Raw genomic sequence first — 12997 nt, 5'->3', positions numbered from 1 at the left:
GAACAACAGACCAGTTAAAGTGAGTAGACACTTTGACAGTGACTGGTACACTCAAAAAAGACCATTTTAATCTTTAACGACCACTGTTCTGCCTGCGGGACAATAGCACTATGTAGAACTTTGACAGACTGCTAGTACTGTAAAAAGTTGAAAAGCGCAAAAAAAAAAAAGAACATGTAATATACAGTATTTATGTATAGATAGACTCATGTTTTCTGTCTTTTTCAAAAAGAATGCCCTGTGATAAAAAAGAAAACAAAGCTGAAGTACAGCTGAGGCTGAATGACATTAGTTTTGCAGGTATTTGCTCATAAACTAAAGTATCTTACATTGTAAATTACATTTTTGACCTGATGATGGCGCTAGATAAAAAGTTAAGGGATCACGAAAATTACAATTCATCCTAAAGGGAACCAAATTTTACAGCAATCTATTAAATAGTTGTAGAGACGTTACACCCTAAAGTACAAATGTGAACCTCATGGTGGCGCTAGAGAAAAGTTCAAAGAATCAAAGTCAAATTCATCCTCTGGGGACTATGAATGTCTGTACAACATTTAATGGCAGTCCATCTAATAAAGTGGTGGACTGACCGACAACTGACATTGCCATCCCTGAAACCATGTCGCTAGCATGGCTTAAAAAAAAGCAGTCTGGCTGTAACAATGAAATAAATGCTTCAAATTTTAAAAAAAACTAAATACAAGGGTCTAATTATCAAAAATATTCCATTTGTTTCAATTTAGGCAGGGGGTTAAGTTATCATTATTATTTTTACAAATTCTGGCCTCAGCTGTAGGGATGGTTAAAAAAATCTATTCAGTTACACATTTCGACAAGTGAAGGAATCCAAAATGTCTTTCTATTCCCACACGTCTTTCTCTGGGGTGCCTACAAGAATGAATAATGTGTTTGCAAGGCTTAGGGAACAGTAATGTGTCTGTGTGAGAGGGAGGGAGAAAGACAAAGAGGACGAGGGCTGCCGTGGAGTAAAGGAGTAAAGGCTGTAGAGAAGGTGTCCAATTATCCGAAAGAGAGAAAAACACAGTCAGATGATGAGCATAACCCAGCCTAAGGCCAGTAAGACAGATGCACAGAGAGAGAGAGCGAGAGAGAGAAAATCATTTTGTATCTAATGTCACAGACAAGTGAAGGAAAACTCACGCACGCTAATATAGCTTTTACAATCTTATAACTTCTTATGTGTGTGTACCTTCTGTTTGGACTGTTTTATAATGTATGTGCATGTGGGAGTTACATGTTCGGTGTATGATGGCTTTTGTCTATACCATAAAAGTCCATAAACACAGACAGAGAGACAGAGATTGATGGCAGTGATGGTTGTTGTGTAAGAACAATTCAAACAGAAAAAGAGGCAGTTTGCAGACAGGGGTAACTAAGTGTGAAAATATGACCTTGTATATATGGCCATAATATTTGGCTAAAATGTATGACAAAAATATTTGTACATGAATAGGAGATGCTATGAAAAAAGATAGGTATACCAATTTTTATCATCATAAAACTAATAACTGACCAAAGTGTTGCTCTAGTGTACACAATCAAATGTGTAAACTCACGGGAGCCCGGCGCAGTATTTCTGTAGCAGGAAGTTGGACAGCTCTTGAAGGATTGGCTGGCTGTGCAGGGCGACAAACTGTTCCCGACAGACCTGACAGGAGGAGGAAGAGGCAGAGAGAAGTGTACTTTGAGTTACTCTGGTCCAAACACTTGACCGACAACCTCCCCAGACTTTCCTGCCTGTTGACCACTTAAAAGATGGAAAGATAACAGCAAAGGAAGAGAGAGCACAAGCATCAGTCTATCACCAAATCAGGCTAGTGGATCATCTCCCTGGCTGTCTGTCCTCTCCATCTCAGCTTGAATTATACTATTAACAATTTTTTGTCAAATGTAAAAGGAGAGAACTGTGTGCTGCAAAGACAAAAAGGTAAAATATAAAATGGAGGGTATAGTGTGGGTTTGAGAGACATCACTGTTGACACACGACAGTATCACCTGGGGAAAAGAAGTGCTATTAATTTCTGTGCTAGTTGCTGGTTATCAGAATCATCCCTATGGTATAGATGTGTTTCCCAGGAGGCACACTCAGCAGGGTAGATTTGTATGCGGCACATCTGGCAGCTCTGGCTAGCTGACATGACACATGGAACTCCAGTAAGAAACAGCAGCTAGTAGCAGTGATAACACTAACACAGACTACACAACGTTAGCTCTACAGGTAGTACAAAATTAAACGTGGGTTTCAGACTATCACTGGGCAGCAGGGGTTCAGAGCACAGAAGCCCCCCTCACACAAGTAATGTTAGCATAAAAAATTTAATGTTAGCATGTATTAACTTCCTGCTGTTTACAATTAAATATATACCAGACGCTTAAAGCTTCACTCTAGCTTGACTAAACTATAGCCAAGTTTACATCCAAAGTTAGTGCACATTTTAACCAACTTTCTAGAAAATCGGCAAAAGAAAATGTGAATCAATGCACGTTTCCATCAACTACAGTTATGAAAATAATACAAGTCGGGTACATCAGGATAAACAGTTGGTGGCGCCAATTCTCCTGTCGGGTGCCACTAAATCTTTGCAGATGAGGGCGTCATGAGATTATGTAATTAAAAGAGTGCCAGCCAAACCTCAAACTAACAAAATGATGTGGAAAACGTGACAGAAATTTGCTTTTATGTTTGTTTCATGTATTAATTGGAGGAATGATACAGTCTCCTCACCGCTCCACGCAGAGGTGTACCCTGCTTCTCACCCAATGCGTGCTGGGATAAGCTCCAGCCCCCTGTAACTTTTAACAGGATAGGCAGTTCAGAAAATGGATGGATGAAGGATCAGTTACCATTAAAATAAGGACCTTCTTCATGTGCTTAGGTGTTGCCTAAGATATTCAATACCCTCCTCTGCCGCTGTGTTCAATTACCTGTGTAATGAGGAAGGCATATGAGAGAGAGTAAATGTACTGAGAGGGAACTGCTTCATTGGTTGTAACTCATCTGAGATTGGTGAAGACATAAAATTGTGACTGTGCTCTGAAGTTACAGAAAATTGGGACTTTATGGTAATTTGATGCATTTTATTCTACGCTGTGTCTTAGTCTGGGCCTGTTGACAAGCTAGTTTCAGCAGGCAGGGGCAGTCATTTATTCAGCACAACAGGCTCTGTCTGACAGTGCTACCTGCAGCCAGCTGCCTGTAAATGTATGAACCAGTGAAAATATTTAGTTTGTCTTAGTGGCTTCACAAAGCCAATGCTTCTACCTTAACAGTAGCACTGCTGACGTTACAATACAATTTTTATCACCAGCATTCACTGAAAAAAAAATTAAAACAAGCTCAGTTCTCAGTGCTTTCACAGAATAATTCTTCTGTTCTATTTTTCAAAAAACAAAAACACTAAAAAGAAGCCTAGATATAAAGGCAAGAGAGAGCCAGAAGAATTAAATCACACGTGCTGCCTTAAGTTTCAATTAATCAGCAAAAAATTGAGAATTCTAAACCCTGATGATACATGATCAGACAGGATGAAAACAGCTCTGAAAGGATGATGAGGACGAGGAATGGTAAAAGAATCTGGACAGGTGGGAGTAAAAAAAGGTTGCTCTGTGATTTGATACCTTGTTCATGGTGTCCACAGTGAGGGCGTGGGTCCAGAAACAGTCGTGAACTGAGACGAATGTCAGGCCAGCACTGAGAGGAGAGGAAAGGAGAGGGAACAAAGGGGTGAAGAGAGTCCACGTGCAGGGATAGAAATCAGAGGAAGAAAATAAGAAACAGTAAAGTCATTAAAAATAGGTAGACTTTGACAAAAGGTGTATTACTGCAACGTCATTATAAATAGGTAGACTTTGACAAAAGGTGTATTATAGCAACAATGATTGCTAAAACCAAAGCCTGTTGTGAGTTCCATCATGAATTATCACACCTGTCAACAGGACAATTCTGTGAAATGAGTTTATTGTACAAGGCATATCCTACAATGCTTATCTGAGGTGGTAATTGCATGCAAAAGAAGAGGGTACATTCTCAAAGCCAATAGAAGTTACGCATATACAGTGGTGAGAAGAAATGTTTGCCCCCTTCCTGATTTCTTATTTTTTTTGCATGTTTGTCACACTTAAATGCTTCAGATCATTAAGTAAACACAAAATGCAGTTTTGAAATGAAGGTTGTTATTATTAAGGGAAAACAAAATCCAAACCAACATGGCCCTTTGTGAAATAGTGATTGCCCCACCTGTTAAAACATAACTTAACTGTGGTTTATCACACCTGAGTTCAATTTCTCTAGCCACACCCAGGCCGGATTACTGCCACACCTGTTCTCAATCAAGAAATCACTTAAATAGGACCTGCCTGACAAAGTGAAGTAGACCAAAAGATCTTCAAACGCTAGATATCATGCCGAGGTCCAAAGAAATTCAGGAACAAAAGAGAAATAAAGTAATTGAGATCTATCAGTCTGGAAAAGGTTATAAAGCCATTTCCAAAGCTTTGGGACTCCAGCGAACCACAGTGAGAGCCATTATCCACAAATGGCGAAAACATGGAACAGTGGTGAACCTTCCCAGGAGTGGCCGGATGACCAAAATTACCCAGAGAGCGCAGTGAGGACTCATCCAAGAGGTCACAAAAGACCCCACAACAACATCCAAAGAACTGCAGGCCTCACTTGCCTCAGTTAAGGTCAGTGTTCATGACTCCACCATAAGAAAGAGACTGAGCAAAAATGGCCTGCATGGCAGAGTTCCAAGACGAAAACCACTGCTGAGCAAAAAGAACATTAAGGCTCGTCTCATCTTTGCCAGAAAACATGATGATGAAAAGACTCTGTGGACTGAAGAGACAAAAGTTGAACTTTTTGGAAAGTGTGTGTCCCATTAAATCTGGTGTAAAAGTAACACCACATTTCAGAAAAAGAACATCATACCAACAGTAAAATATGGTGGTGGTAGTGTGATGGTCTGGGGCTGTTTTGCTGCTTCAGGACCTGGAAGACTTGCTGTGATAAATGGAACCATGAAATCTGGTGTCTACCAAAAACTCCTAAAGGAGAATGTCCGGCCATCTGTTCGTGACCTCAAGCCGAAGCGAACTTGGGTTCTGCAGCAGGACAATGATCCAAAACACACCAGCAAGTCCACCTCTGAATGGCTGAAGAAGAACAAAATGAAGACTTTGGACTGGCTAAGTCAAAGTCCTGACCTGAATCCTATTGAGATGCTGTGGCATGACCTTAAAAAGGCAGTTCATGCTCGAAAACCCTCCAATGTGGCTGAATTACAACAATTCTGCAAAGATGAGTGGGCCAAAATTCCTCCGCAGCGCTGTAAAAGACTCATTGCAAGTTATTGCAAACGCTTAATTGCAGTTATTGCTGCTAAGGGTGGCCCAACCAGTTATTAGGTTTAGGCGGCAATCACTATTTCACACAGGGCCATGTAGGTTTGGATTTTGTTTTACCTTAATAATAACAACCTACATTTAAAAACTGCATTATGTGTTTACTTGTGTTATCTTTGACTAATATTTAAATTTGTTTGATGATCTGAAAGATTTAAATGTGACAAATATGCAAAAAAATAAGAAATCAGGAAGGGGGCAAACACTTTTTCACACCACTGTATGAAGAGTCAATGTCAGAAGCGTATTATGGGCTGCCTTTAGAAAAGTGACACTGCATAGGCAACAGGAAATATGAGGAATGTATCTCAGTATTATTTGAGGTGTTCAAGATATTCATGCTCTAATTACAGTATGTTAAGTGATACCTATAGCAGTGGAGAGCAGTCAGCATCATGTGTGTGGAGTCCAGAGAGTGGATGAAGTTTGGCGGGAAGGCATTCTTCTGTTTAACTGTGTCTGGCCTCCTGAGAAAGGACATAAAACCCAGCATAGACATATAAAAAACACTTAGAAACTTTCTGTAATGGTACCTGTACTTTAATGCTTTCCAATATAAAATGGGATGTTTCAGAAAAGTTATCTCTCAAGTCTGAAGTGGCCTCATTATGAACCGTGTTGATAATTCCCAGGGGATACAGTTAGAAATCATATATTTTGATTCTCTTTTTAAGTTTGTGCACTACTTTGAAGACAGCATGTGTTAGTAACCACTGCATAAAAAACACTGTACCCTTGAGGACGTTACAGTAAAATTTGCAGATAAAGTAAAGACCAGGAGGAGTATTTGGACATTAACAATCACAAAGGAATTGTACAAATAGTACAATATTCTGCATTTTAAACACTGTTTTACTGAGCACTGTTTAAAGCAGTCCATTATGTGCTGTATCTACACATACTGTATTAAAATTATTATTCTGACACCAGAATTATTATTCTGACCTGCATTGTTAGATCAGGAGATGAAGTACGAGGGAGAAATGAGTAAAATCTGATTTGAACAGTCTTTGTACTAAGCTAAGCTAAATTTCTGTTGGCTGTAGCCATATATTTACCGTACAGATGTGAGAGTGGTATCAATGTTCTCATCTAAATTGCCGCCAGAATGGGAATAAATTTAAGCAAATGTTGTATTATTCCTTTAACACATGGACATAGGATTAGAACATGGAAAGTGTCTTTTTTTGTTTCACTTTTTTCTTTTTTACTTTTTTTGTTTTTTGTTTTCAATCTCAAATGCTTAGTCTTACTAATAGACTTAGTTTTTTTATGTGGACATTTGTGGAAAAGCACAGGTGTAATTAATAACACTATTAGTGGCTGCATCACTATTACTAGGCACACCTGTGCTTTCCCTGCTATGACAAGTCAAAATGTCTGCTGTGAAAAGGTCTATGTGTGTGCATGGATTTCAACATCAATATTTATTTTCTGCTATGTGTCCCCTGGGGGACTCTGTGGTTCTGTACTTTCTAAACAATAGTGAATATGAGAGCATACAAATATAGAAGTGATATAAAAGAAATAGTACAAGGTAATATAAATGCAGTGCCGCTGCTACTGATGATGGAACTGGCAGTCCATCCTGCCAATCTGTATCCCCATGTCCCCATTACCCTGAGCCTGTGCCATTCAAAAATCCTCTGGGCTGCTACAGACCAGAACACTCTAATGGGAATGGAGACAGAGCGGAGAGAGCTTGGGCCAAACCCAACGCTACACACACACACACACACACACACACACGAGACCTGTCTGTCAGTCTTGTTTTCCTTCTGTCCGTTTAATTTTTGGCTTAGAGAAAAGTTCTGCTGTTTTGGGCTTGAGCTGAACAAAAACAAGATTCCTGGAAATGTATTTGCAAGCACACTCGGCTACCTACACTTAGGCCCTGTTTACACCTGGCATCAACATGCATCTTGGGTGATCCGATCACAAGTGGACAGCTCTAAGAACAGGGGTGAATGCACCCAAGACGCATTGAGGATGCACTGATATCCGATCGCTTGGACCAGGTGGTCTGGGCCGCATATGGCCACATTCTTTTAGCAGTGTGTACGCAAACGTGTCCTGGGCCACATTGAAGGACCGCCTACTGAACTGACATCCTCTGCGTAAGTACATACTGTTTTGCGCACCAACGGCGTCATATTAAAGTGCAAAACAACAAGAATAAACCACAACAACAGGCAAAATGGATGATGGAGTATACATGAAACACGCTGGCTGATGTCCTCCGGCTGTTCTGCCTCAGGGTCTTAGAACAAGACTGTATTTCTCCTTTTCCTTTCCCTTTGTCTCACACCTACACTCACACACACAAAACAAACATGTCACCTTTAAATCCCAGAGGCCTGACACACTGGAAAGGTGCACAGTCAGTACTCTAAGGGTTAGCAACCACAGCTCTCTAAAGTGTGACTGTTCTCCCTACAGAGCTGATGGTTCACTTCATATCACAAGAGATACTGATACTTGGTATAGGGTCTAACATTTAATATTAATTTCCATTGCAGTTTTGCGGCCTGGATAATCAGCACTCCTCTGAAAACGAGAGGGACTGAGAAAAAAGCAAGAAAAACGAGGGGTTGAAGGCTGTCACTACTCTGTCTGACTCTATTTACATATTTAGACGCTGGATGAGCTTTTTTAGGAACTAATCACAGCAAGTGCAATTGTGTGTGCTCCCGTTTGTGTGTCTGTGGACGAAAAAACCATGGTGATTGTGTCAAGTTCAGCTCAGAAATGTCAGCCTGTGAAACACTGACGCTTTCTCTGACAGCAAATTTCAAGTTTCGGGTGGGGCGACCTTTCTAAGCGGCACCCTGCCTTCTCTCTCCTCCCTCTCCACTGTAACGTCCTCCCTCTGCTTTGGCTGGTTTGTCAGTATTCACACTGCTGGATCTGTGGTGTACTGTAGATGTCAGATGAAGAAGGACAGCTGTCAGTCTTTGTCATCTCTGTCTCCATTACTCTCACTCTGTCTTCCCACGACTCTCCGTCGCAGTCTCACATTCTGTCTCTTTGTGTCTTCTACTCACCTCCATCACCCTTCCTCTGTCACCTCCTTTTAAAACTCTACTCTTCCCTAGCCTCCCCACCATAGCAGTCATTCACACATCCCAAACTAGCACTTATTCAGTGAAGACCACAAATCATTGTTTTCTTTATCCCAAAAGGTCAAATAACATCTATTGAAGTGGACTGCCACTCAGTAAATCACAGGTGCAAAAGGAGGCATAATAATTGAATGTGAAATGTCTTGAGTGTATTCACATGTTATATCTCCTCTGATCAACCTATTGGCATTAAAAGGATGTAGCTTCTCTGTTGTTTGTCATGCATAATTACACTAGAGTAAAACAAATGCATATTTAATATTTAATGCCACACGTACTTCCCATTATAAAAACTAATTTGCAATCTATTTTTGACCATTTCTGATGTGTTTTTTGCTGAATCTCTTATCTTGACTTTGTGTATTTTGCCACTTGCAAAATTCTTTTCTTCTGGTTAATGAGTGTATTTTGGCAGTAATATGATTTTGCAGTTTATTATGTTGTGCATCTAGAAATTACGCTTCTGAACAAAGGAGTTTGGGATACTTTTTTGAACTAATCTCTGTTAGCAAAAACCCAGTTCAGCTTCTTCCTTCTGAAATTGGAAGCATAAAACTATGCTTTCAAAGTAGTTTCCAAACACTTCTGATGGCATTTCCTACTTTATGACAAATGCAAAGTTACGCCCGAGTTTGAGCAGGCAATTTAATGAAAATAGCGACTGGAGACAGTGCTTTTGTGAAGCTTGAAAATGTAAGCTAATTGCCTCAAGAGAGCTCTACTTTCTGCGAAACAGAGAGTTGCCAAGCTGAAGCTACATTTTGAAAACTTGTGACTGCAAACCCACTAAAGTCAAAGCCAAAAAAAATGACCTGCTATAAACACAGTTCCTCTCACGAGCTATTCTCTGTCTTTGGACAGCATGTGAGTTAAATATGAGTGTCACAGCAAAGGGTCTGAATACTTATGACCATGTGATATTTCAGTTTTTCTTTTTTAATAAATTTGCAAAAATTTCTACATTTCTGTTTTTTTCTGTCAAGATGGGGTGCTGAGTGTACATTAATGAGAAATAAAATGAACTTTTTTGATTTTAGCAAATGGCTGCAATGAAACAGAGTGAAAAATTTAAAGGGGTCTGAATACTTTCCGTACCCACTGTATATGACATTTCAGCACGAAATGTCAATGAGTACCATGAGAGAATAAAGTGGTAACATTACATCTGGTCAGTTGTAGTATGAGAGTGGAGAAACAGCCAGACACAGATGGTAGTTGCAGGTAGACTTACTCTTTGGCATCATGGCTGATCTGGAGGTTGATATGTTGCATTGTACTCTTCAGCTGGAAAGGCAAAGAAATGAGAGGGTTAATAATCTAGTAGGCTGATAAGTCCAGCAGGTTGATGATGATTGTAACTTAAGGTCCAAACATAAGTCTTAACTCATATGTCTGTAACTCAAAATACAGTATAATGATAAGACTTGTTCTTTATCATTGCCCTCTATAAACCCACTAAGCTTTCAGATTCTAGTTGAGATCACAAAGGTTTCTAAAATAACAAATATGTCAGGTTGAAGGACAACGCGCATTAAATTATGTACAAGACATCTACATATTTTGTAATGCATGCCATGAAAAAATGCTGTAGCAGGTTTTACTCCAAAGGCATGATACGGCTTCACTAAATTCTTGAAACAAGGAGATACAAAATATTAGGGCTGCAACTAGCAATTATTTTCAAAATTTACATAAAAAGTTTCTAAAACCCATGGTCTTTAAATGTTAAATGTCTCTTTTTGTCTGACAAAAAGTCTAAAACCCCAAAATATTTAATTTACTATCACATACGACAAAGAAAAGCAACAAATCACCTTTTGGCACTAAGTATAGATGTGAAAGTGTCATATAGTCACATTGTCATATAGTGTGGAAACATATTTTTTCTAACTTTAAAGCAATCATCATATCAAGGGCTTTTTTATGCATGAACATGAGCTTTAAATGTATTATTTTAAGCTGCTGGTATGGTAAAAATAACACTGAATGAGCAGCATATTTTTAATTGGGTGTTGTTGGATGTGTTACAGCTTAATCAGTCAATTTCCACAAGGGGTTTTAAATTGCAATTACTTGAGAGGCCCTTGGCATTTTGCTTATTACAAAATCAACACATCAAAACCATAACTCAAAAAGTGACCAGTGAAGTGAAGCTAACTAAATTTTTATTTCATGCTTCAGGTTGACCTATAATTGGTCACTGCAGATTCTCAGCCTACCTGACAAGAATACAGGGTGAAAGTAAATTAATTTACTATCAAAACATGCTTGATAACACATATAGAAGTGGATTTATAACCATCCTTCCATCCATCCATATGTATCCATCTTCCAGATGCTTATCTAGGTCAGGGACGATGGAAAACTGACATTTGGAAACTGGTGAATCTTTATTGGTGAGCTCATCCCGCAAAAGTAAGTGTAAACAAAACCCCAACCAAAAAGACATCCCATCCGTCCTTCTGTTTCTGCTTAACTGGCGCCATTGGTTTACAGTTTAAAATTATCCCTCAATGTGTTATATCACACCCCGACATCTTGTTTCAATAAGAAAAATGTTGCATTAAGATACTATTTTTATGGGGCCATGAAGCAGCTATTTAGGGTATTACCTGTTCTCACCTTACCCGCACACACTCAGACATATCTGCATACGCATCTATATGAAAATACACACACATATGCATCCACACAGGGACAGAACAGGAGGTAGAGTCAGTTCATGGTGACGCACTTTAACCAAGGACAGGAGAGAGATGGAAAAGAGAAGCAGAGATGAAAAGAGAGAAAGGGGGGAAATCAAGCAGGGGAAAAAAATCAACTAATTTAAGTTATTGCTGATGTACCAAGAGTATGCCACAACACTGCAGCTTATTAAAAGTAGATGGTAATCAATCATAGTGCTTAATGACTCTATTAGATTTGATGAATTGAAGAAAAACTCAAAAGGAGGAAGGTGGCAAAGAGCACACATGAACACAAAATATTACCTCATCAATTACACAATTATGTCTATTTCTTTAGATAACTTTAGAAAGTAAGTAAAGAAACGAGTAAAGGGCTATTGTCAATACAACCCTAATGACCAACCATCAGTGGAAAATGAAGGATAAATTAAGCACAGCAGACTATTTGCCAGTCTATGCACACTGAGGGCATCAGGCAAATGCCTCCTTTTGATCTCTGCTGTTTTCTTCATTCCATCATTTATTTTTTATTTTTTACACACATTTTTTACACACTTAAGTCTAACAGCCAAACCTTTAGTTCCTAGTAGAAGGAACTTAGCACTCTAATATACTGTGCCTTGAGGGTCCATCCAGTCAGCCATGCCAAGGAATCTGTGGCAGGGCAGTCTTTCCTTGACCCTTGGAACCATGCCTGGGTGGGAACGACAGACCATCAGGAAAGAGATTTGACTGGCAACAGGCAGCCAACTCCTCATCAAGGCACTCTGCATTAGTCTGTTTACCTTGTATTAGCCTAAACTAATATATTTGGGTGTCCATAAGTCTGTTGCTCTGTTTCTTTTTTCACTGATGGAAAGCAGCTTTGACACAGACATGTTTTGCCATTTCAATTAAATTATATTCAAAGCGCTACAAACAGTTCTGAAAAAGATACCCACAATAATGTGAATGGATAGAAGATGTGTTTGAGGTTTGTTTGTTCTCTTATTTCTTCAGTAATTTTTAAATACAAGGAATTCCATCACAAACAGGCAAAATAAAGAAACAATTCATATTGGGCAGCATGGCGGCTCAGTAGTTAGAACTCAATCTTTCAGTGTGGGGTTTACATGTCCTGTGTTTGTGTGGGGTAGGATAAGTGGAAAGAAAACAGATGGATCAACTCATATCAGTTGCTGGTTTGATTTATACTGCCATTGACTGCGTGTAAACCCCAAATTTTCCAAATTTGTTGCTGTATGGGGTCTTTAAATTCAACTCCTTTATCATCCATAATACAAATAACTTCTCTGAACAGGAGCGCAGGAGACCACAGCATGACCAATGCCATTCTGACACCCCTGGGAGCCTTTAGTGACCATGTGTTTGGTGCTAATGTACAGCTCTTTTAATTGATCTTGCTTGCTTCTCTGTGGGATGAAAACTGAGGACACACAGACCCTTTGAAGTGCACATCCCTCCGCAATTTGCACTATTCCTTATTCAGCTTCATGCTCTTTCTGAGTCTATAATGAACTACTGGGAAGCTGGATACCAGACATTTCATGTGGGATGCTCTTTTAGGCGCTGTAAAGGTTTTAGGAGGAGTGCAATATGTTGTAGGCCCTGATGGTGAGGTGCTTTCACACATTTAAAGGGCAAAAATGCACCCTAGAGCAGAATTACACTATGCTAATGATTCTGGTTACAGATTTTTGTTAATTCACAATCAACAAAAATGCTGAGCTGGAAATTGAGGCATCAATTTGTAATGACATC

General features: G+C 39.3%; 2 protein-coding genes across 2 annotated transcripts in view; one reads left to right on the top strand and one right to left on the bottom strand.

Annotated features, from left to right (window-relative positions):
* The window catches only part of hcn2b (hyperpolarization activated cyclic nucleotide-gated potassium channel 2b), a 68177-nt gene extending 59421 nt beyond the window's left edge, over nt 1-8756 (top strand). The window contains exon 8 of the mRNA XM_044200640.1: nt 7947-8756. Within this exon, the coding sequence (XP_044056575.1) occupies nt 7947-7963 (17 nt within the window). The 3' untranslated portion in view covers nt 7964-8756. The remainder of the gene's footprint in view (nt 1-7946) is intronic.
* polrmt (polymerase (RNA) mitochondrial (DNA directed)) overlaps nt 1-12997 on the bottom strand; it is a 53029-nt gene that overhangs the window by 5744 nt on the left and 34288 nt on the right. Inside the window, exons 16-19 of the mRNA XM_044200638.1 lie at nt 9781-9833; nt 5796-5894; nt 3643-3715; nt 1581-1672 (exon numbers count right to left, since the gene is read on the bottom strand). Coding sequence (XP_044056573.1) covers nt 1581-1672; nt 3643-3715; nt 5796-5894; nt 9781-9833 — 317 coding nt within the window. The remainder of the gene's footprint in view (nt 1-1580; nt 1673-3642; nt 3716-5795; nt 5895-9780; nt 9834-12997) is intronic.

The sequence above is a fragment of the Siniperca chuatsi genome, linkage group LG6, assembly GCF_020085105.1.
Source record: "Siniperca chuatsi isolate FFG_IHB_CAS linkage group LG6, ASM2008510v1, whole genome shotgun sequence".
Classification (NCBI taxonomy): Eukaryota; Metazoa; Chordata; class Actinopteri; order Centrarchiformes; family Sinipercidae; genus Siniperca; species Siniperca chuatsi.
This window is presented reverse-complemented; position numbering and strand designations above follow the sequence as displayed.